This window comes from Mytilus californianus, unplaced genomic scaffold, assembly GCF_021869535.1.
Source record: "Mytilus californianus isolate M0D057914Y unplaced genomic scaffold, xbMytCali1.0.p SCAF_5, whole genome shotgun sequence".
NCBI classification, from domain to species: Eukaryota; Metazoa; Mollusca; class Bivalvia; order Mytilida; family Mytilidae; genus Mytilus; species Mytilus californianus.
Genome location: NW_026262701.1, coordinates 50971021 through 50997532, shown reverse-complemented (window position 1 = coordinate 50997532; position 26512 = coordinate 50971021). Strand labels below are relative to the sequence as shown.

Below are 26512 nucleotides of genomic sequence, written 5' to 3'. Positions count from 1 at the left end.
TTCGAACTCACAAGTAACAACCTGTGTGTTGATAGGCTAGTGATACACAAGTTTGACTACTTAGACCCCTTGGACACTGAGGACCCTAATTGCATACCAGTTATAAAGTATCCAGGTCTTTCACCTTCTGAAATATATAGCTTTATACAAATAGTTAAGGCTATTGTAGTCCCTATATCTTGCATCGCCTAAGTCTAGACAAAAAACCACTATATTAGTCTAAAGCAAAATTACAACAAAGAATTTTAATGATTTATTTGTTAAATTCATATAAACTCCAAACTAATTTAATCATTGTTGACTTTAAAATATGAACTTTTATATTAAAACAGTACATGTACAATATTTTCAAAAGTTCACAATTTAACCTCTTGATACAGTAATAATTTCTTACACTTTTGATAAACAATACATATTTTGATATATACTTTCATCATAATTTGTATTATGCTATTGAAAGCATTTTTGGTTCCAAGATTTCCATATTTTCAGGTTTTGTAAAAATATGTTATTGAATGACATTCTTAACCAAATATTTTAGGGTATTCGTAATTTCCTGAAATTTCATTTTTTTTCATAAACTAATCAGTTTATTAAACAAAATTATACTTTTAATACAAGATATCTTTAAGCATTGATAATTTAGAAAGTTTTCAAAAATATGACAAAGTTTTAATGAAACATTGCACAAGGATTGGTAAAACAATAAATTAAGGGACAAATATGATTGATTGTTGGTATTTAACGCCATTTTAAGCACACTTGCCTATATGATGGTGGTCAGTTTTTATTGGAGGAGGAAACCAGAGTACCCATAGAGAACCCAGACCTTCAGCAAGAAAACTGTCAAACCTAGTAAAATAAGGTGGGAGTCGAACACACCTTGCCAAAGCCAGGGTTTGAACTCACAACCATAGAGAAAACAAGTTTATTTTTTAAATAGGTTTCAAAACATGAATGGTGGAATAAGAATTCCCTACTTATGTTATTTATATAAATGGACAATGCTTTTGATTTTTAACTTAAATACCTGATTTTTAATTCAACTTTATTTAAAAAATAACCAGATATTTTTATCTCCTCAAGACAAATGACCTTTCAAACTAAAGAAGTCTTAATATTAATTATATATTTTAATTGCATATTTAACTGTTTAAACTTTTAAAACAGACTTCTGTATGTATCACATATCGAATTTCTATTCTGTTATTCTTTTTAAAATACATATCCGCTTTCTATGGTTTAAACACAATAAACAAGTTTGAAATAACTTAAAAAAATGAACTGCTTTGAGAAAATGACCTCAGTCTAACATTTTTTACTCTTTATGGTATTTTATGATTATTAGCTACCAACTGAAGCAGTTGATTTGATGAAATTTCTCGAAAAAAAGAAAGACAACTTTCTTCTTCTGAAAAAAAAGGCCTCCCTCCCTCATCAATATTTTAAAAAGTGGCCCAAGAACCTAGGCATTTTTTTTGTATGGCCTAACATAAATAAAATGATGGACAGCTTGAACTGATCACATTGCCGATTTATCCAATCAGATGAAGACTTATCCGTTCAGATGAAGGCTTGTGCAAGTCAGTATTGTAAGGTAGTCTGGCACAAATGCAGATTTGTGACAAGGATATGTTATTTTAATTCATTACAATTTCATAAACAATGAAAAGTTATCAATTCGAGCACTCATATAATTTTTTTTAATATAACCTTAATTGTTGTGTTGATCTATTCTAAATACTACACATCCTACATAACTAGAAGTAATCTACTTTCATATTTTACATTTTTTCTTCATGGACTACTTTTTTTTACAAATCGATCTTTAATTATCCATATGTACAAAAGAAAAAAAACCAGACCACCTGAACAATTGTTAATTAATATCACAGTTTAACCCCAGGGAACACTCTACAAAACCTATTGCAAATAATGAAATTATAACTTCAATGGGTCCCATGTGTTACAGGACAAAAGATACATGTTCATGACAAGAACAAAGGAAACTAATATGTTGTAAATTCAATATGTTCGACCAAAATATTGAATATATTGAAAGTATCTTCATTTTTCAATTGGAAGTAAAAACAAAAATATTTTGAATATTATTTCCTTCTTTTTTTCTGAAATAATGATTTTCAGTTACAAAATTCATAAAGCATTGTTTCTTATTAGATCTAAACACCAACATATGAATCCTACTCCCATTTGTATGCAGTACTGCAAATTCAGAAATAAATGCATTCTTTATTCAATATTGCAAATCTTTCAAAATAATGCAAGATTTACTAAGCAGTGCCAAGTACACATACTTGCTGTTGAAAATATTACTTGCGTAATTTAAAACAGAAAGTTTGATTATTTACATGGTCATCCTGTAGTACTTTTCAAATTCAATTGAAGATCAGTTCATTTGCAGAATTAAGAGTTTACAAAAACTAGAGGCTCTAAAGAGCCTGTGTCGCTCACCTTGGTCTATGTGCATATTAAACAAAGGACACAGATGGATTCATGACAAAATTGTGTTTTGGTGATGGTGATGTGTTTGTAGATCTTACTTTACTGAACATTCTTGCTCCTTACTATTATCTCTATCTATAGTGAACTTGGCCCGGTAGTTACAGTGGAAAATACTTTGTAAAAATTTACAAAAATTTACAAAATTTATGAAAATTGTAAAAAATTGACTATAAAGGGCAATAACTCCTTAAGGGGTCAATTGACAATTTTGGTCATGTTGCCTTATTTGTAGATCTAACTTTGCTGTACATTATTGCTGTTAACAGTTTATCTCTATCTATAACAATATTCAAGATAATAACCAAAAGCTGCAAAATTTTCTTAAAATTACCAATTCAGGGGCAGCAACCCAACAACGGGTTGCCTGATTGGTCTGAAAATTTCAGGGCAGATAGATCTTGACCTAATGAACAATTTTACCCTCATCAGATTTGCTCTAAATGCTTTGGTTTCAGAGATATGAGCCAAAAACTGCATTTTACCCTATGTACTATTTTTTAGCCATGTCCGCCATCTTGGTTCGCGGGTGGGGTCATCGGACACATTTTTTAAACTAGATACCTTAATGATGATTGTGGACAAGTTTGGTTAAATTTGTCTTAGTAGTTTCAGAGGAGAAGATTTTTGTAAAAAATTACGAAAAATGGTTAAAAATTGACTATAAAGGGCAATAACTCCTTAAGGGGTCAACTGACCATTTTGGTCAAGTTGACTTATTTGTAGATCTTACTTTGCTGAACATTATTGCTGTTTACAGTTTATCTCTATCTATAATAATGTTCAAGATAATAACCAAAATCTGCAAAATTTCCTTAAAATTACCAATTCAGGGGCAGCAACCCAACAACGGGTTGCCTGATTGGTCTGAAAATTTCAGGGCAGATAGATCTTGACCTAATGAACAATTTTATCCTCATCAGATTTGCTCTTAATGCTTTGGTTTCAGAGATATGAGCCAAAAACTGCATTTTACCCTATGTACTATTTTTTAGCCATGTCGGCCATCTTGGTTCGCGGGCGGGGTCATCGGACACATTTTTTAAACTAGATACCCTAATGATGATTGTGGACAAGTTTGGTTAAATTTGTCTTAGTAGTTTCAGAGGAGAAGATTTTTGTAAAAGATTACAAAAATTTACGAAAAATGGTTAAAAATTGACTATAAAGGGCAATAACTCCTTAAGGGGTCAAATGACAATTTTGGTCAAGTTGACTTATTTGTAGATCTTACTTTGCTGAACATTATTGCTGTTTACAGTTTATCTCTATCTATAATAATGTTCAAGATAATAACCAAAAACGGCAAAATTTCCTTAAAATTACCAATTCAGGGGCAGCAACCCAACAACAGGTTGTCCGATTCATCTGAAAATTTCAGGGCAGATAGATCTTGACCTGATAAACAATTTTACTCCTGTCAGATTTGCTCTAAATGCTTTGGTTTCAGAGATATAAGCCAAAATCTACATTTTACCCCTATGTTCTATTTTTAGCCATGGCGGCCATCTTGGTTGGTTGGCCGGGTCACCGGACACATTTTTTAAACTAGATACCCTAATGATGATTGTGGCCAAGTTTGGTCAAATTTGGCCCAGTAGTTTCAGAGGAGAAGATTTTTGTAAAAGTTTACGGACGACGGACGCCAAGTGATGAGAAAAGCTCACTTGACCTTTCAGGTCAGGTGAGCTAAAAAAAGAGTAAATAATGCAGCTTCTAACAGGAATGTCTTAAATAGTTCAAGTTTGCAGTTGTTTTGTAGAAGTCTGAATTCCCTCAAGAGAGTTCAAGGTGGCTGTATACATGGATCAATAATACTAATAATAATTACATATTTTCTATAATTGCTTTGTACATCTATGCTAAGTGTGAATATATAACATTACGACTAGGTCTTTTGGTCATTAAAATCGACTAAGAACCAAGTCCAGTATTTTGATTGGTTGATTTCTGAGTCTGAGTACGATAAATGTATTCAAAATTTTTCTATTTAATTCAATTAAGTAAATAAAATTAGTCTACATTTACTTAAATTAGTGCCTTCATTTTCTTATACAACATACAAATTAAGTATTTTAAAGAAACCGTTAACCAAGCATTCCATCTTAAACATCACTTTTTAAAATAATTGCTTGATACTAATATTTTGATAGCTAGCTCAATTCGCCTTTTCAGAATCTAAAGGATTCTTGGTAATCTTATTGTTCGTACACCAAAATGAAAATAACGTTACGTCATTGGTTGAATTTCCATTGTTTAGAACGTTTTAAACCAATCACAAAATTTTGGTGTACGCTTTTGAAAATATTAACCAGAATGCATTAGATTATGAAATGGTGAATTGATTTGGAAGCAAATTTTTTTTCTATTTGATCATTTGATCAGTACAGTACAAAATATGAAAATTCAGCAACATTTGAGCAAACACAGTCAAAGATGTTTATACTAAAGGGCAAAAATAAAATAATTCAAAATATAAACTAAGTTCAGAACTTTTAACTATAAAAATTTCAATTATGAATATACATCAAAAAGGGGGACCATATAAAACCTTCACGAGAAATTGAAAGTCTTTACTTGTGCAATTTAGGATCAATCAAGCAATTTTATCCAACATAAATTCCATTCAAAATAATTCTTTTCCTATAAAAACTTTTTACAGGGATAATTAAAGGCCCATTCTAATACTAAAGACTTTTTTTCATCATTTCATTCTAACCTTTTGTTATGTTATACATAAATAATGTTTCTATATTTTTCTCTTTTTTTTTCTTTTACCTTTTTTTCTTGGTCAGAATCTTAACATTTGATCAATACACACAAATACACTTGATAGACATCATTACATACCATGGTTTTGACTTATAACTATAATTAACACTATTGTAATACACATGTATTTTTCATTAAAAAAAAGTCAACATGTGGAACATTATGCCCCATGTGACTATATACATTTCATACTACTAATATATATATATCAACAGCAAAAAGTATAACAAAATATATACATTTGGTAGCACCGTATGTGAAAATTGTTTAACAAACATGGTAACAAAATAATTCTCAATTATACACATCCATAATCTTTCAATGTTATACACATATTATTTTTACTGACACCACATTTTTTTTTTAACTTTTCGTCATTTTATTCTTATTCATTTTGTTCTGATTACATCTGAAATTTAATTTATTGCAGTGTTTTTTTTCGGTAATAAATAAAATTCAATTAAAAAAATCTTATAAATATGTGTTTTGATAAAAACAATATTTAGCATTTAATAGTCTAATATAAAATTATTCATAATCAATCTGATTTAAAATATAAACAATTTCATCATGTAACAGATGATACACTAGTTAATATAGCAAATAAAATATGAACAGTTGCAGTAAACTGGGAATGACGTCATATATATATATGATATATCATTCATCATTATAAAAATATTTCTATTGTAAATTTTGACAAACTTAACTAATTATTTTCATTTAAAAAAAAATCTTGTTTGATTTTTTTGTAACTTCATTTTACTGAACAAATCTTCTTTATTTGAATCTTTCTATCTTTCTTTATTTCACTTTCTTTCTCATGTTACTACTGGTAACGTTTTCTTTATTTAATTTTCTGTATCTTCTTGTCAACTATCTCAATGCATGGTGAAATCTGGTTGTTTGTTGAAACAGCCTCTTCTAACCTACAAAAAAATTCTAATTTCTGAATTTTAAACTGATTTACTTATAATTTTCTTGAAACCTTTTACTAAATTGAAAGAAACGATATCCTTTCTAACTTTATTGAACACTTTACATCTATACTATACACTGTCAATGGTATAACATAAGTGTACTCTGCATGATTGGCAAACTTTCTACAGTTTAGTATACATAAAGACAATAATAATATCAATAGAACTCGCAGTGATCTCCCTAGGCCGTTTTAGTGTCACGGCACCGCATATATTGTGTAAAAGTATATTGCCCCTTTAAAACATGTAACATACATATGTTATCACAGTTTTAGGATTTTTTAGTCCACAATAACAAATGTATGTTATTTTTCTCTAATAACCCTATAGAGTTATACCATTGACTGATAAAAGGGTCTAGCAATTTCATTTTTTTATTTTTTCTACTTTCTATTTCTAATTTCACTGTTTACTCCTGTTAAATAAAAATATTATATTGTTAAGTAACAATTATTTTGTTTTCTCCTGTGAAAGTATCAAATAATTTGGATTTTTATTTTATAATTTTATTCTTTACTTAGAAAGCAGGGTTGTATTTTGCCTTTTTCTTCAAAATCAAACTGCACAGGATTGCATCATCATTATATTAAAAAAAATGTTTATTCATGCAGTGCATGCATTTGTGCATTAAACTGGTTATGAATATCAAAACATCACAGGAAGGACCAATGATTTATATAAAATTAAAAATCACAAATATTACAGAATATAAATAGCAGTTAAATGGTGGCAAATATTGTCCACATGACCAACCATCCAACCAATATTAAAGGTACACTCATATGGGCCTTTAGAGAAATGTGAATGCAAGTGCATGAAAACACTCACCAACAATATCCATCCAACAACAGAGACAGGTTAATCAATCAAATAATAGGATCTAAATAGGTCAATATCCTTAATTCCTCTCACAGTGAAGAACAAAGTTATTATTAGTTTTCATTTCACAAATAGAAAAATAGGTTTACCCAAGTTCAAAAATCAAACCACATTTGTGAAAATGTCTTAGCTTCAAAAGGAGCAATCATACATATCGAAGTCATTAAAGAGATATGGACAAAGAAATTGAAAAAATGCTACTTTAACTTCCTATATGACATGATTGATTGATTGATTGTTGGTTGCTTAATGTCCAATAGCAAATATTTCATGCATGTTCAGGACAATACATTAAACATAATCTATATAAAACTAAAATTGATCCAAATAATGATTCTATCAAATATATCAATAATAACAAAACAAATCATATTTCAAATGTCCAGGATTAAATAAAGAACTTTAATAAATGGAGAATGTGTCTATGGGCCACAGATGCCCCCGCTTGTATAAACGCACTAGTCAACTTCCATATACAGGTGCAGGATTCACGTAATTAAGACTGTTTTGTGATTATAAGCATAAGTTTCATAACATTTGATTTAGGCAAACTAAAGTCAGAGAATTGAAATGACAGATTTAATATTTTTCCATTTATAAAGGGGCATAACTCATGAATGGTTAAAGTGACGCCACCCAATTTCGATCTTGATCTGTGTTTTGTGGTAATATGCATTGTGTATAAGTTTTATAATAGTTGGTTGAGGCAAACTAAAGTTGGAGAATGGAAACCAATTTTGGGGAAGTTCGGACAGACGGACAGGGGTAACACTTAATGCCCCCTCCACTACAGCGGGGTCATAAAAATACCATTTTGCAATAGTGTATACAAAATGAATTACCTGTCTTTGATGGATATATAAGCATCCTTGTCTAAACTGCTTTCCTTGATGGATTTTTTACACTGTGTGGCTAGGTTACGGAAACACATTTCTTTACTTTTGTTGTGAGCTACATTGTCCCAGTCAGGTGTATTACCTACACACTCCCAGGCTTGTAGTATGTACTCTAGACTAGCTTCCCATGACCCTGCATCCTGAAGTTGTTTACCTTGACTAATACATGTACTCTGCAAAAGGGACAAATATAATATACATGTATAACATTTGATGCTGGAAAACATGCACTTTATGCCTCTTATTTTATACATACACCTATCATACCAAGTAAAGACTAAATAAAACATGGTGACCTTTAATAACAGAGCATATCATGTCACAGAAATGGCTTCAATACGTTATATAATAAAGAGCAGCACCATGAGCGCATGATACGCATATCTCTTTTTCCAAGAATTATTTTCCATAACTCCTCAATGTCATATCAGAAATTTATAAAAAAAACTACAGGGAGGTTATTTTAATAGATATAAACCAGTCACCAAAGTTTCATGAAAACTGCTCAAAGCATTTTTGAGTTATTGTCTGAAAACTGGAAAATCATCTATTTTAATTAATAAAACCCCATAACTCGGAAACGTAAAATCTAAATTTTTTAAAACCCGAAAGGGAGCTCACGTCAATAGATATAAACAATTCACCAAAGTTTCATGAAAACTTCTATAAACATTTTTGAGTTATTGTCCGACATATTGATGATGGACGGACGGACAACGGTATACCATATTATGTCCCATAAAGGAGCGTATAAAAAGTAACATAAATTTAATTTCAATGAAAGTGTTTTAACTTAGTCATTCTGCAATTCGGACCAATTTGAGTTCTGCCCTCTAAGGTTCTAATTCAGACTGATCTCGTTTTTGTGCCAATTGACTTTATTTGCAAAACAATCAATGCTCTTACAATACTTTCTTTTGTTATAATTAACAAGAGGCTCTCAAGAGCCTGAATCGCTCACCTGTAATTTTTTGCTTAAATCTGTCATCAATGATTATTTTTGCTTTTCAAAATATATTAATGAGTGGCTTAAAAATGTCATTTAAATGTTCTTTGTAACTGTCATATTTTCTTCAAAAGCAAAAAAATGCATTTTACCCCTATGTTCCATTTTAGCCATAGTGGCTATGTTTCTTGACATACAAGGAAATAAAATACAAAATTTATACTAAATACTCTGAAACTCATTCAGCCCAATTTTGGCTGAAATTGATTCCGCAGTTAAAAAGAAAAAGATTTTTTAAAGTAAGCAAACAAGATGAACAAATTGTGAAAAATTGTCTTTAAAGGGCAATAACTCCTTAAGGGTTCAATTTTCAAATTTGGTCATATAAAAACTTGTTTGTAGATCTTACTTTGCTGAACATTTTTGCTGCTTACAGTTTATCTTTATCTATAATTATATTCAAGATAATAACCGAAAACTGCAAAATTTCCTTAAATTCATCAATTCAGGAGCAATAACCTATAAATCAGATACCCAATTTGGCTGATAATTTCAGGGCAGGTAGACCTTGACCTAATGAATACTTTAAGTTCCTGTCTGATTTCCTCTAAATGCTTTAGTTTTTGAGATATAAGTCAAAAACTGCATTTTACCCTGTGTTCTATTTTTAGCCATGGTGGCCATGATTTCTGAGGAAAATGAAAATAAAACACAAACTTTATTCTAGATAACCTAAGAATCATTCAGCTTAAGTTTGGTTGGAATTGGTTCAGTAGTTTCAGAGGAGAAGATTTTTGTAAAACATTACAAAAATTTATGAAAAATTGTTAAAAATTGACTTTAAAAGGGCAATAACTCCTTAAGAGGTCAATTGACAATGTTGGTCATGTCGACTTATTTGTTGATCTCACTTTGCTGAACATTTTTGCTGTTTACAGTTTATCTCGATCTATAACAAACTGTTAACACAGAGATATGTCTCGCTTATTTGTTATTTTGATAATGCAAATGTTGAAATTACAATAGCAATACTTTTAACATGCAAGTTATGCAAATATTCAAAGTCAATGAACCATGACTGAAGGTACAGGGCTGAACAATCTCCATGGAAATGAGATGTGCCAATGCTAATACAACTGCAAACCAAATACCATTGACTTTTCATTTTTTTCATTTTTCCCTTTAAACAAACCTAAACACAAACATTAACTTGTAAACTATGTAAAAGTTTCAAAGTCAATGAACCATAATTAGGGGGCAGGGCCAAATAATCTCCATGGAAATGAGATATGCCAATGCTTATACAACTGCATACCAAATATCATTGACCCACCACTAGTGGTTCCCCAGAAACTGACCTAATCACGAACTAATACATGTAAACTAAGTAAAGTTTCAAAGTCAATAGACCTTGACTGAGGGGGCAGGACCAAATTATCTCCATGGTAATGAGATGTGCCAATGCTAATACAACTGCATACCAAATATCATTGACCTACCACTAGTGGTTCACCATGAACTAGACCTAATCACAAACTAATACATTGCTGACGCCGCTGCAGCCGGAAACAGCATACCTATGTCTCGCTTTTTGACTCCTTCAAGGCGAGACAATAATATTCAAGATAATAACCAAAAACTGCAAAATTCCTTAAAATTACCAATTTAGTGGAAGCAACCCAACAATGAGTTGTTAGATTCATCTGAAATTTCATGATAGAACTTGACCTTATGAACATTTTTACCCCATGTCAGATTTGCTCTAAATGCTTTAGTTTTTGAGATATAAGTCAAAAACTGCATTTTACCCCTATGTTCTATTTTTAGCCATGGCGGCCAAGTTTTTTGACAAAACAGAAAATAAAACAAAATCTTTATTTTAGATACCCTAAGGATCATTCAGCTTAAGTTTGGTTGGAATCTGTTTAGTAGTTTCAGAGGAGAAATTGTTTGAAATAGTTTACACCGGACAGACGACGACTGATGGTAAAAGCTCACATTTCCTTCGGAAAGGTGAGCTAAAAATTACAGGAAAAGATTTAATTTCCCCAATGGAAGACTTATTCAAAATATGTGCTTTTGACTGATATCTGCCAATAGATTAAGATATATCTAAAGACCTAATTCATCTTAGGGCACACGATGTTTGTTTATTTACTTTCAATTATTCATAATATAACAGGAATAAAGTGAAAAAATAATCATGACAATGGATACCTAAAATGTGAAATATTCAAAGTTGTGAAGGCATGAAAGGCAGAATACTGTTGAATTTTGAGATCTATAGTGAGGATATGACTGTAGCGAAAACATAGTTTATATATACCCCATTGTATGTTTGGGCTATGGATGTTATTGTTCAATTTCATCAGTCACACATGCTTAAAATGTAGGTGACTGGATCATTCATGAATTTTCATATTTGAAGTCACATTAAAATGAAACTGCAGGTCATCCCATATCATTTAAGAATTGATTTAAAATAAGGCAAAAAAAAACAACCAATGTCTGTTTAAGGTTACATCATAAAAAAAAATTAGGGTAGTAAGGTCAGTATTTCTTTTTTTCATTTTATTTTTTGCGACATGATTTTGAATCGTTCCTTGTCCATGGAACCAGATTTACCTGTATTTCTAATGATTGGACTACTTCCCTTGGTTATTGGTTGGGGGAAAAAATTGCTGCAAAGTGTTAACATTGAACATTGGCAATTGATTAAATTTATTGGGAACTAACTTCGCTTTTGACACAATTTCGGTTAATTTTTACTTTATGACGGAAATAAAATTACTTAGGGTTGGTCGGTTAACTGTAAATAGACATATTTTTTTTTTCCGGCATAAATCATGTAATTTCTAATTTATCATGTGCTAGTTGGAATTTTGCAAATGCTGGTCTATCTTTTTGTTTTATTTTGGTGCAGGGTCCGACACTTACGGTTGTCCGATTGCCCGGGGCAAGCTAATGCTGTATTCGGACAAGTAAAAACATCATCTTGGTTGTCCGATCGGGCAAGTGAAAAAAAAAGTGTTATATGATTAAAATTTCACAAAATCAATAGTGTCTGTTGTTTTGTCCATAGATTACTCAGTGATAACACTGCACGGTCGAGTAAAGTGGTCTTAACCCCCCTTCAATGCGTATATTTTGTCAATTGTTCGCACTGAATTCCCCATTTTACCAAAAATAGATCACGTTTAAAAATATTGGCCAATCAGGCGGCCGCGGCATTGCTTCGTCATTATCGTTATCCATCGGGACACCACTCGGGCGTTTCCGACGCACGTGTAATTCCCACCGACCAATGGAAAGCGGAGGTCTATTTTCGTTGTTCTAACTTTATAATTTGACATCGGATGTGTATTTCCCTAAGATGGAAAAACGTAAAAGCTTGAAAGAGAAAATGAAATTAAACTTTAACAAATTTGTCAGTTGTTGTCAGTTTATCAAGAAGGGTTACTTGAAATGGCATTTCTTAGATAAATTATTATGAAATAAGTATCTCTATGTAAATGATCCAATTCCCGTATATTCATCGATCTTTTCCCTCCCTCCTCGGCTCATATATGCCTCATAGTATATTTTCATACTCCATAATCAATTTACACCCCATATACATGATAACTATATTTTATCTGCATGTACTACATTACAACCACAAAAATAGCATGTAAAAGTTTGGGCATGTAGATTTCACTTTCGGACAAGTAAAAGTAATAGGGCACTTGCCCAACTGGACAAGTTGGTATAAAAGTTAATGTCGAACCCTGTGGTGTTTTAAAGGTAATTTGGTAATTTTATGTCATTTCTTTGGTTTGTAGTTAACAGTACAATGCTCACACAAGATTTGGAGGATATGTAAATCTATATCACAGTTCTGTATAAACCTACCTTAAAGTTTTCAACATGGGTTTTTACTCTACGAAAGCAAAATGCATCCCTGCTTGATCCCCACCTTGAATTTGGCAATGACTTAAAAATATTTTTCCTAAAATACTCCAAATTGTCCATCAAATGGCCAATATCTGGTTTAGGTAAACTTTTTTCAACTTCCTGAAAAAAAATTTGAAAAGTAACACTTTGGATTGTTTTTAAAACAAACTGCATCTACTTAAAGAACTGCTCTCTATACTATGGTAGGTCCTATTGGCTTTGTTATATGCATAAATACACAGTCATATCTGCCTGAACAGGATAGTTGACTTATAAAATGTTTAAAAACATAAAAATTATAATCATACAATTAATAAAAATTTTCAATGATTGATTGATCTTTTTTTTTTTTAATCATAATTAATAAATGTAACATCATAGGTAAATTCACATTTTACATTCATAAGGAAAATATCAAATACCTCTTTCAGATCTGGATGTTTGTTAATAAGGTTTCCCAGCAATTCTGTTAATTGTTCAGAACTAAGGGCAGATAATCTCTTATTTATCGAAACAGGCATTTCACTTGTTCCTTTGTTAGATTTACGCTTCTTCGCTGCTGATTGTGTTAAACCCTGAAAAAATGAATCATTAGGTAAAGAACTTTTCTAAAAATCTATAATTTACAAATGCCAATGAATATTTGAGGATTAAGGATTTTTTTTATATATACTTTTTTATATTGTTTACCATGTTTAGAGCTATTCCATTAAAAAGGAGGTACTAGGGTCAGAAGGCAATTTTTAAGTACCCCCAGGACCAAGAGGAATGTATCATGTCTCTTAACACCAACCAACCGGAAGTCGTTTCATGATAATACAAGAACCAACTGGAATATATTTAACTTATTTTTTACTGGCCCTTCAAAATTGAATAGAAGTTACCTCTTGGGATTGTAGATATATGTATACTCTATAAAAACATCTACATTTAATATTAACATTTATTTATGATAAAGAAAATTACTGTCACATTTCATTGGATTTTGACATGAAAGTTTGTGAACTAAAAGTTATTTTGAGTTTCTGTAAAAAATAGTTCATGCTTTTTCTTTCTTTTCCATATATCTTTTGGTTTTCAATTCTAGTGTTTATATTTCATCATCATAGATGTATTTTGTCACCTGCCTGGAATTATTATTTTTTTTATTGTATTTGATTGGCAAACCCGGAATTACCCTTATCCGACCCCAGAATCTGATCAGGTATTGTAATCGTCTTCATTTCCGGTTTATGGCATCCATTGTTTTTCAATGTTGTTTTTGTCAGTCAGATACGATTTTACTCGTATTTACACATTACTTGTTGGCGATTTTCAGTATAAAGCTAGCGGTTGAACAAAATGAGCATCGCTGTCATGAATAATAAAGATAAAAATAAATTTCTTTTCCATATATCTTTTGGTTTTCAATTCTAGTGTTTATATTTCATCATCATAGATGTATTTTATCACCTGCCTGGAATTATTATTTTTTTTATTGTATTTGATCGGCAAAACCCTGAATTACCCTTATCCGACCCCAGAATCTGATCTGGTATTGTAATCGTCTTCATTTCTGGTTTATGGCATCCATTGTTTTTCAATGTTGTTTTTGTCAGTCAGATACGATTTTACTCGTACTTACACATTACTTGTTGACGATTTTCAGTATAAAGCTAGCGGTTGAACAAAATGAGCATCGCTGTCATGAATAATAAAGATAAAAATAAATTTTGAGATTGTTTTCTGGGAAAAACGTAGGATATCTGCCATTGCCAATAGGAACACAGGGGCTTGTTTAGTGTGTCAGATGTGTATATCCTATATAAAACATAGGATAGCGACCGCCATTGACCGTAAAACCTCGTTTGACACACTAAACAAGCCCCTGTGAAGGAATGGGTCCGGTATTTGGACCCTGTGGAATACTAGAAAAATCCCTGGAGGGGTATACAATTTCAATAGTAATATGGCTTTAAAATGACCATACTGATGGTTAAAAAGGTCGGCAAAGTTAATTTTTGTTTGGGAGACTTAAATATAATTATATGGTTTAGGGGTGGGGATCTCGACCATTTCCAAGTTCTCAAACAGGAGGGGGTGGGGTGACCCGAGGAACTCCCCATATATTTCATTTGATTTGTTATAATAGTCCCATACATGAATATATATGGTTTAGGGGTAGGGATCTCGACCGTTTACAAGTTCTCAAACAGGAGGGGTTGGAGTGACCCCAGGGAATCCCCCTATATTTCATTTGATTTGTTTTATTGTCCCATACATGAATATATATGGTTCAGGGGTGGGGATCTCCACCATTTCCAAGTTCTCAAACAGGAGGGGGTGGGACGACACCGGGGACTCCCCAAAATTATTTTCATTTGATTTCTTTTATTGTCCCATACAAGTATATATATTGTTTAGGGGTGGGGATCGCGACGGTTTACAAGATAAAAGTACATTTTCAAATTGAAAGGGGTTGGGATGACCCCCAGTGACTCACCCTATATTTTGGTTGATTTTTTTTATTGTCCTGTTCTCATTACTGAAGACTGCATGTGTCTATCACTTACTGTTTTCGTGAAATAGTCATTTGAAAATTTAAAAAAATAAAATCCCATAGGGTTCTATAGTAAACCCCTCCCTTCTTCAGGCCCCTCCAAATACCACTAAATAGACCCCAATGCACAAACAAAAGATTAATGGCTCCGCTAGACATGTTAGTCTAATATTTTATGAAACCCTAAGTAAATCTGACAAACGGTCAAAGTTGTCTTCTTAGAAGGTTTGAGTGGATTCGGTTCGACTTGTCTCGGGGACGAGTTGTCCACATTACTTAAAACATCCCATCAACGTCGATTTCCGCATCTGTTTCACGACCTCGTTTCATTCATAAAATAACAACAACCTTATTTGGCAAGATAAGTTAAAAATTACAGCCCACTTATATAACTTTATTTCCTCTATCATAAAGATTTATTGTACGTGAACAATATTCCTGCGCATTTTGCCATTTGGGAAATATAAACGACTTGTAATTACCGATTTTCAGCGATGAAATATTTCATACAATTGTTCTTTGACATCGTAGCCAAAAGCACACGGAATAATAAACTACGTACGGATTTCTATTGAGCACTACTTCCTATGTGCAACTTCAAAAGTTTTGGGTAGTTCGACGATCATTTAAGGTTTTTCTGGTCATATTTTTTGTATTCCAGAAATAAAAGTATTAAAAAAATGTCAAATTACATTTGTAGTTATAAATAACATAATAGCCTGCTAGATAATAACAATGGCACATATTTCAGCATTTATTGGGTAGAACACAATTTTATGGTGCTCGCATAAGGCAGCTTAACTGCCTAACAACCAACAATACTTAGTTTCTCTAAACACCAAGGACCACTGGCCATAAACGCTTCAACACATCAACAACCAACAGGATTTTTTATAATTGCCGTCCGACCCTGGTACATTCTTTTAAATGGAATAGACCTTACAAATTCTGCATATAAGGTAGAGAAAACACATGGTGTTGTTTCCTACCTACCCTTACATATTCTATGGACATTTTTAGTTATTTAAGCAACATTAAAGAAAAGAATTTTTTGGATAAGCATTTAAATTCAAGAACATTTCCCTATTTGAATTATGTAAAATATTAAATTGTTGGGTTTTTTTTTACCCACCTACCTATTTTTATCTGCCAGGAGGTAGTCCTGAAACACATATATATTTTTAGGCCTATGCCTTAAAGAAAGCTATTCCATGAAGACATACATTTGTGTTTCACCTACGCCCACAAAATTTATATATCAGCACCAATACAGTTTTTGTCAGATGATAATAGACTAAGAACATATTTTTAGAATAACCTATCTGTTACTTATCTCTCAAAAAGTTTTTTATTTGTTGGTAGTTTTCAAAGTTAGCCCATGGCCATTTGTATTGTTATTACAGATCTTAAATATCTTGAGATAAAAATTTTGACAACGGAAACTGAATCCATTACTAAAACGTAATAAGTTAACCTTAGGACAAGGACTATCCTCTGGATCACTACTGATGTAAGATGTCGACAACATCAGCCTCTTCCTAACTCCATCTGCTGCACTTTTACGTGTCGGTGTACGTGAACCACTAGATGAGGTAGTACTGGTATCTAATGATGTGTCCAACAAACCTATAACATAGATCAACTAAATGTGTTATTATTCAAAAATGTATTTGATTGATTGTTGGGCATTTATCACCTATTCTAGTAAAATGGTTAAATCATGGAGGCTCGTTTTTATTGGTGCAAGAGGCTGGAGTTTTGGGAGAGAACCACCCACCTTCAGCAAGAAAAATTGCATTCAAATATGTGTTTAGTTTGTATTTCATAAAATCTAAATTCAAACATTTGAAAAATTCAAACAGAATGAAACACGACTCAATACATTATACTCATTGAAAATATTTTACTTAAGGAACTTATTGGTCTCACTGACATTTACACCATAGTTCCTAAATTTTACTATATTTAAATAAGAAATAATGATCAAACCAATATCTGTGATTGCAGGGGTTGATGTCTGGAATGCCCTTTTCCTTGGACTGGTTCTAATTTGCCCTCTTTGTCTAATAACCTCCTCATCTGGTGACATTGGAGAGGCAACAGCATCACTACCTGAAAAATAAAATACTGGAGTTAAAAAATAACTGCTTTGCCAACATTATGATAAGGTTGACAGGGTAAATATTGAGGTGAAAACACAGCCATTTTAGCCAAAGGGTCCACATGAACCCTAATAGGATATATAGGTTGTGTGTACATCTCTGCCATTCTACAAAATAGACAACTGTAAACAGAGAAAAGTTAGCAGCAGGTTTATTTTCGCAGCATTGATTGATTGATGTTTTAACGCCTTTTTTCAGCACTGTTGGTTATTTGGTGACGGCTAGTTTTTATTGGTGGAAGAAGACGTAGTGCCCTTTGAGGACCTCTGACCATCAGTAGGAAAACAAACAAGCCATGTGCAAGACTCAAACTTACAACCTTAGTGTTGACAGACAGGCTAGTGATCCAGTTGTTTAACTACTTAGACCACTCTGCTACCAAGGAACCTCAGCAAGAATTAAAACATGAAAATAAAAGTGCTGCCAATATAAATTTTCAAGGGAAACCCAGGGCTCACACTACTTCAGAATCATAGGGAGAAGTGCTTGCTTGCAATGCTACAATGTTTTTGATTTTTACTATAATATAAAGGGTCATATGTATCCTATTTATCTATTTTTTTATATTGTTCAATTCATACCTGAGTATACAATTAAAGTAACAGTTGTTTCAGTTGATCATTTCTAGTTGCACAATTATATTAGTCCTCTTGTCAGTCAGAAACTACTAACTAAATGACTATGAATATGATCAAGATTCTATATTAGGGTATCATCATGCAGGTCATAATCTTGCCGGCGAAATGACGATTTAAGTCACCAAAGAATTTTGAAAATCGCTAAATCTCGCCGGCCGACTGACTTCATAGCGAAGTCAAATCGCTATCAAAATCGGTAAAAGGGAGACAACTTGTGTTTGACAAGTCTCACAGGTAAAAAAATGGCGACTGACAAGGAAAATCAAGATTTTCGAAACGACCCAGAACTAATACTGTCAACAATCAATTTTAAATAAATACAACGGCGACTTTGAACATCCTCAGATATAACTTTCAAAACTATTCTAACGGAAAACTGACCGTCTGTTTAAGTTATCATTTTACGATGATTTTCATCTGAGGATATTGCGTAATCACTCTGCTGATTTGTTTTATTTTTATAACTTACATGAGTCGATCAATTTTACTATTCGGTAGGTAAAGGGTGGGAATTAACGGTAGATTTATAATATTGATTGAATAAAAATTGAAATATAAAAGGTAGAAAGACAGCTGATGGATAATGTGATTGTTAACATACGACACTCTATCAGATAGTGATCAGCAGAGGATTTTTTCTCACGACCATTTCGTTGATATGGATGATATTTTTTAAAAATGATAGAAATTAGCTCTTTATCGGATAATTAATATGCGATTGAAAGATATTTTCATTTATAGACTTACAATCTTCAACGATAATCTCAATTTACAACTAACATAATGTCCTGGACATTCAATAATGTTTTACAAAATAATGAAAAGTGGTGATATAAATTAAATTCCCAGTCATCTGAAATTCATCAGGTAAACTGGGAGTCATATGTTTTCTGGACTTTTTAAAATAAATTGAGGCAGATGCACATGGATTTAATGCATCAGAATCATGATAATATTACTAGGCTACTCCCTCATGTCCCAATCAACAAATTTTATTTAGAACACAATGGTATCAATAAATAAATAACAACTATATATTGTCTAAACCTTTTTATTAAGAACTTTCTATATATATACATTGTGTACAATAACATATGAAAAAACTGCAAGTATATCTTTTATTGAATATAAAACAATTTTCTTAGTGATAAGCATGAAAACATGACGCGACCGAAACGGTAATGGAACCTCACTTCTCCAAGAGAAATTGACCACTTCTTCCTTCTCTCTCATGGAAGGAGAAGTCACTTCTCCCTCTTCAAAATCCTAGATTAGGCCCTGAGCGTATGAGTCTAGAAGTGATAATTTATTACAAAAAGGAATTAAATTAACAACCTAATATACATAACTATCTTTATTTCTTACCAATAACTATGAAACAATGGTATATTCGATTAAATCCCTATCCATTACCAGTGTTCTCAATAAGTTTTTGAATAAGAGGAAGAATAATAAAGTAGGAGGCAATCATGAGGGCCGCAAGTCCCAACACGATTGTCGCAGGCGCGAGGAGGTATCCCCCTTCTTGTTAAGAGAATTTTGAAAATCTGGATTGCAGGAGGTGGCATCTGGGCTGTTCTGAGTAGATTTTGACCTCTTATTCTTCATGTTAATTTGTCCATTTTTAGTAGCTCATTTAAATTTTTGCTCAAAAATTAAAAATTAATGTGATTTTTTTTTTGCAGATTTTACATGACATGGCTTGCTTCACCCCTTGCATGTTCAATGTTCTTCTTATTGAAATCTTTATCACTAAGGGCTATTCCAGAATTGATTGTGTGGGGAGGGAAAGGCACTTTTTATTTGAATAACATTTTAATTCATTTTTCCTTAACTTTAAGTTTTGATTGGGAAAATATGTGAAGTAGCCCATGCAATTTTTTTTTTCAATTAATTTGCCTTCCCCCTCCCCATACATCCATTCCTGGAATAGCACTTATAATTGTGTCTTCACTTCATATTATTTCTTATAATTAGCGTCTTGTATTATAGTTTCAAATAGAATTCACTGAGAACATTAATTTTTGCTTTATTCAGTCATTCAAAATCTGGTAAGATTTATATTTAGAGGAAACCAGAGTTGCCTGAGGAAACTGTCAACCTGCAGTAAGCAACTGACAAAATATGGCTAGAAAACTAATAAATTTTAAATCTGGGAAATAGGATATAGGAACTATGTAGTCAAAGTCAAATCAGCATCTGATCAAATAGGCACATATTTTTAAGTAATTTCAGCATTTAGTTGGTCAGTTCAGCACCAAATAATATTTTTCATTTGTTTTCTGCTTTTTAATTATTTAGAAATAAATTAGGGTTGGATTTTATTTCATTCAGTACATTGTTGAAAAATAATCTTGTTATTACAGTCAGGTGTACTACTTGTACAAGTAATCTTTATTTACTTGAAGAAGTAAATAATAATATACTTATTTAAGTAAATTATAATGTTTGAAAAATCTCCCCTTAATTTTCTCAAAAAATTACTTGTATAAGTAATTTTTTTTACAATCCCGAAAAATTCTCAAGTTTTGAGATGTAAAAACATGCCTTTAACAATTTTTCTCAGGTTAGCTCATAATTTTTTATTAGAGTTCAATGTTTCATCTCATTAATTCAAAAAAGAAACTAATTGCATATATACATGTAATAAGATCTTTGTGCAAGGCCTTCAAAAATTGCCCCTTGGGGGCTTGTAAATGAGCAGTGTTCTGAACATAACAGACAAATGAGATTTTCATTGTCCATGAAGTTACACTTAAATGATTAGTAAAGACATCTGCAAAGGACAGACAATTAAAAATTCTATAAGAGCAAAGAAGTCCTAAGAAATTCAAGAAAAGAAGATAGGATGACTTTTTTACTTGTATAAGTAAAAAAATCTGAATGTCTAAGGGACATAACTAAGCCAAAAAATAATTCACCTATACAAGTAAATAAAATACACTTGTATAAATATCCTACAAATTTACTTATATAAGTATATTAATATTTACTTCAAGTAACTGATGTTTTGATTTGATTTGTTTCTTTTCAAATAATTAATAACTTATATCAATTAAATAATTAACATGTTTGTTGTTTTAACTCTATACAGGTAGTTATTGGTGTTTTTTCCTCAACAACTTAAAAAACAATGAAGCCATTGGCATTGCCCAAGCTGTTGTTTAATCATGAAAAAATAAGAAGCAATAAAAGGGCAAGCTATGAGTCCCTGTCATCAATATCAACTGGTTAAAACATGCATAATAAATATTCAATACCTTGAATACACATATAGTTGCCCAAAGAAAATACACAAAGAAACAAAAAGAACTTGAAAATAAACAATAATTAATTCTGGCCATGCCCATTGTTTATTTTAATCTTTTTGCTTAAAATACTCAAAACAATATATCTTCAACGAATATTTGTCTAGGTGCCGATTTAAACCATGTTCTGAATAGACTAGAATTCGTCAGTTGCGGACTGATTTCACTGTGTTTAATTTACTTTATACTCCAGCGAATACACTAAGCAAGCTTTCTTATCTTTGCTCCACTGTAAAGCCAGCTCATGCTAAAAGTAGTCACTGGTCGTTCTCTTCATGTTGAGCTGTATAAAATATCCGCGTCAACATCAATCACGATTTTATCGCTTTGTTTCAAACGCTCAAATGATTTGAAACTAGTTTACGTTTACATTTATATTATTTACGCCTGGCGGAAGACTCGGAACCAGTTAGTAGAAAAAAAGATATACGACATATCCCGACTATGCGATTTTCGCATATGTCATATTTTTAGGCAATAAATTAATAGCCGGCACAAAACAAGCAATAGGCGGCGGATTTTGCTGGCTCTTATTGAGAACACTGCATTACAGTGCCTTTATATCTATGTAAAGAGTGCCCTACAAGTGTAGTCCTCTGCACAAAGGGTACCCTTAAAGTGTAGCCAATCGCGCCTAGAGTGCCCTCTGAGAAAAAAATTACCCTGCTGTTTTCAAAAGCTGCAGGAAACACTAAAGAAAGTATAATATATCAATTAAAATTCATTTAAAAAACTATTTTGTTTATCATCAGGGGTTCAAATTAGCGGTGGTCCGAGGTCCGCGACCTTCCATTTTTGCAGTCGGACTCTCGTTTTGGTTAAAAGCTACGCCCGATGGACCTTCGGTTTGAAAGAAAATAAAAATAATCTTTGCCGACCTTTTTAAACAAAAATTTCCAAACAATCTCAAAATTTATTTTCATTATTATTATTCATGACAGCGCTGTTCATTTTGTTCAACCGCTAGCTTTATACCGAAAATTGCCAACTAGTAATGTGTAAATCCGAGTAAAATCGTATCTGACTGACAAAACAACATTGAAAAACATTGGATGCCAAAAAACCGGAAATTAAGAAAATAAAAAAAAAAACGGATCCGATTCCTGAGCGGATAAGGGTAATTCCGGGTTTGCCGATCAAATACAATGAAAAAATAATAATTCCAGGCAGTTGACAAAATACATCTATGATGATAAAATATAAACACTAGAATTGAAAACCAAAAGATATATTGAAAAGAAAGAAAAAGTAGGAAATATTTTTTTACAGAAACTCAAAATTACTTTTAGTTCATAAATTTTCATCTCAAAATCCAAAAAAATGTGACAGTAATTTTCTTTATCATTAATAATATTGATATTGCATGTAGATTTTTGTATAGTGTAAACGTATTACTACAATTCCAAGAGGTAATGTCTTCTCAATTTTAAAGGACCAGTACAAATCTGGAAGTTTCTTATCTTATTTTCACAGAGGAACTAATGCATTATAATAGTGCAACTAGATATGATACACTTAAACCAGAGACATATATACACATGTATATACGTCTCTGCTTAAAGAGCTTTGAATTTGAACTGTTTTATAAAATGGTTTAAGTACTAAGTAGTAATAAATTACCAATAGTTGAGACAAGACACCCACCCATGGTGACACCCTCCTCAATAACAAAAAAATTTATCCGAATTTATAATATACAAGACAATTACAATTGTTATTAAATATTTTATACAACAGTGACTTTGACAATGAAACAAGTTGACCTAACACCAACAGCACATTAATTTTGTTACTTGTATCTTACTATGTTAGGAAATATTTCAAGTAAAAATAGGACCTGGAATTTAGGTTGTGGACCTTTCAGTTTGGAGTGTCAAAGGTCCTGGACCTTCCAGTACCAAATGTTAATTTGAACCCCTGATCATGTTTAAGAAATTCATTGTTTCTCATTAAAAAGATATATAAATTTAACAAAGTTAAGCAACTTTAATCAATAAAATGAAACAATACATATAAATGGAAATATATACATTAAGCAAGGAGATCTAACCAGAAGTCTGTTAATGCGTAATTTTCCCTTTTGGGATCATCATTCTTCTGTCAACAGTGGCATTCGTGGATCCGTAGATTTTTATCATTGTAAGAATACTGATTTCATTCATATCTGGTCCGGTTCCGATCAATCCTGCCTCTGATCAGTAGTTCGCACAAATATTTCAATGGCAGCGAACGAAGAAAATTTACAAATATAAACGATGTTTGAAAAGCTATTTGGAAAGGAATATTACATTTTTAATGCAATAAATGGTTTGAAAATTTACTGAAGGCAATTTTCAACACATTTTTATAAAGTAACAAATTTATTTTTTTCCGAAAATCATAATGTTTTGATGTACAATTGTATGCTCTCTAGTAACAAGTACCAGAAGTGATAAAAAGTTGTCTGTATGAAATTACATACAATCAATCTGTAAAGTCAATACTTTCTCCTCTTTTCTAAAGAAATAAATTGTTTATGTCTTTGAATTTTTTTACTTTTAAATGAAAAATTGCGGTTTCATCGACTTGGTAAAAATTGAAAATTGCCGATGGCGAAAGAGACTGAAAGCGAGTATTGTGAACACCAGGGCAACTAGAGATTGCTTTTGAGGGTCGAGCAAAGAGAATTGACAGACGTGAAAGTGAATTCTTCGCCCCAATCGCCTGTTAGCGTGAGCCCTGAAATCGACTTAAGGTTCATGTGGACCCTTTGGCTAAAATGGCTGCATTTTCACCTCAAAATTTACTCTGAGTACAGACAAACCTGCGCATCTGGAAAAGTTTTAAGGCATAGCATGCCCTAGATAAATAAACTTCTAATGCATTGTATGTTTTAGAAAATTTAAAACTTAACTGGATTTAGCAGTGCACTTTTTTTCGTCCTTGCAGAAGATGATAAAATTAACAAACAGTTGAGTTTCACTTGATACGGTCCACTCAGGTACACAGTTTAAATCACCAATTATTGTCAGGTATCTATTGTCCATCTATTGTCCATGTCAATCAAAACAGTTCACTTCAATTATTACCTGTGGGGAAGTTCTCAAACCTCTTTCCCAACTTAGTTTATTTTGGCACCTTCTGGAGGAATGAAAAAAAGTGCACTGCAAAATCCGGTTAAGTTTTTAATTTTCTAAAACATAAAATATATTTGAATTTTATTTATCTAGGGCATGCTATGCCTTAAAACTTTTCCAGATGCACAGGTTTGTCTGTACTCAGAGTAAATTTTGAGGTGAAAATGCAGCCATTTTAGACGAAGGGTCCACATGAACCTTAAAAGGAAATTAATTTAGGAAGGGGTATACTTATAGATCTATACCACAAATTGTCACTTTATAAGAATGATAATTCTAAATGAAAGGCAATGTACACACAGGCAAAATTGATTCTAACAAACACCATAACCACTTGAGTGTTAGCACAATGCTCCAACACCTAAAATGGACATCCCTAGAGCAAAGAAGAAAAGAAACGTGACTCATCATGCTCTACAAAATAAAGAACAATAAAGTGGCCATATCAAAGGAAGGTCGTCTTATACCACATTACCAGTCACCGAAAGGACTGTCGAGAAATATGCACGACAAATGCTTCCAGATACCATTGGCCTCTGGTGATTATGGCCAACACTCGTTCTCCCAAGAACCATCAGGGAATGGAACTCTTCCTCCTGAGGTTGTATCAGCACTGTCAGTCGAGGCTGTCAAAGCTGAATTAATTTCAAAAATATTGGAGGGAGGGGGGTGATTCTGTATGTGCACCAAACCCATGGTAGTATAACCAGTTGGTTGATAATTTGTGGCCATTATCTGACAGAAGCAGAATCTTTACTTTGTCCACCTTCCCATGCATAGAAACAAGTGCCTGTGAATGGTGAAAGTACTTGTATGGGATAGGCCATTTTTTTCATGTTGGAAATCTATATCCCAAATTTTTTTGTAATTGAAACTTGTTCTGTTATTTGCTATCAGTTTTTTTTTATTTAACTTACCACTAAGACTTGTATGCAAAGTGCGCAATGGGGATCGCCTCGGTGAATGTCGAATATTTCTCTCTAAAACAAAGTGAGCAAGAGTTTGCTGGGACATTGTTTGGCTGAGGTTAAAAAATGTATAAAATGATTTGGTCAAACGATTTCCAGTTTAAAATTGTTATGAGTTTTGTTTGTTCATCTTTTCTGTAAATTTTGAAAGTTGTTAAATAAATGGGTGTTCCAAAAAAATCTTTGCTTATTTTCCTCCAATGCTTGATTTTACCGCTTTTTCTTTGTTGTCATAATTTTGATTGGTTATTAAATGCAACAGACGCCACCTTCAGTGCAATCGACGAACTAAGGCCGAGAACTCTAATTAATATTTGAACTTTCTTGTAGGGTTTCGTTAGTTCCTTGATGCGCTTCATATCTTCATATCAGAAAGAGAACAATTAAATGATTTAATTTTAATTAGATTGGTTTCATCTGGGACCAATATATAACCTATTTCGCATGTGGATTCTCATTGTTTTACTAAAAGGGACCTTAGGGACCGGTCAAAATTTCTTGATGCATGGGACCGGTACAAACTGTAATGGGACAAGCACTTTTTGCAGTGTTTACAGGAATGGGACTCAATGTTTATTCATTATTGGCAAGCATGGGACATGAACTTTTTGAAACAATGTCTGTATATGAAAAAAAAATTGTTTGATAAATCTATAACAAAAAAAAACAACATCATGAACATCTAGCAATGTGAATTTAACAGTTACAACATAGCAAATTCATTTTCAAGATTTAAAGAACAGGTATTTTTCTATTAAACATCACTTTTATTTTTTACTAATTAATTAATTGGGCGACCTAATGATCCCATCAGAACAACAAATCTTATGTCATGTCACAGAAAAATGTTTTTTT

The 26512-nt window shown here is 32.1% G+C and overlaps 1 protein-coding gene across 3 annotated transcripts; it reads right to left on the bottom strand.

Moving 5' to 3' along the window:
• Positions 1–240: 240 nt before the first annotated feature.
• On the bottom strand, positions 241–25880 carry LOC127702457 (uncharacterized). 3 transcript variants are annotated; one of them, XM_052206662.1, is made up of 8 exons: positions 25607–25880; positions 17455–17577; positions 16940–17091; positions 13349–13501; positions 12885–13046; positions 7994–8220; positions 3418–6221; positions 241–2926 (listed from the first exon to the last, which is right to left on the bottom strand). In XM_052206662.1, exons 1-7 carry the CDS (start codon positions 25701–25703, stop codon positions 6140–6142), a joined length of 996 nt encoding a protein of 331 aa, XP_052062622.1. In that variant the 5' UTR covers positions 25704–25880; the 3' UTR covers positions 241–2926; positions 3418–6139. The 3 variants fall into 3 exon arrangements, with proteins under 3 accessions (XP_052062622.1, XP_052062623.1, XP_052062624.1); XM_052206663.1 differs by having other exon boundaries at positions 241–3084; positions 3576–6221; XM_052206664.1 differs by having other exon boundaries at positions 241–3084; positions 4077–6221.
• Between the last annotated feature and the right edge of the window lie 632 nt (positions 25881–26512).

Coding starts and splice junctions, on each gene's coding strand:
- LOC127702457 (XM_052206662.1), bottom strand. CDS start 25,703: ATGTCCCAGCAAACTCTTGCTCACTTTGTTTTAGAGAGAAATATTCGA. Junction 17,578..25,606: donor TTTGCATACAAGTCTTAGTG/GTAAGTTAAATA, acceptor TTTATTTTTCAG/GTAGTGATGCTGTTGCCTCT. Junction 6,222..7,993: donor TATATATCCATCAAAGACAG/GTAATTCATTTT, acceptor ATTTTTTTGTAG/GTTAGAAGAGGCTGTTTCAA.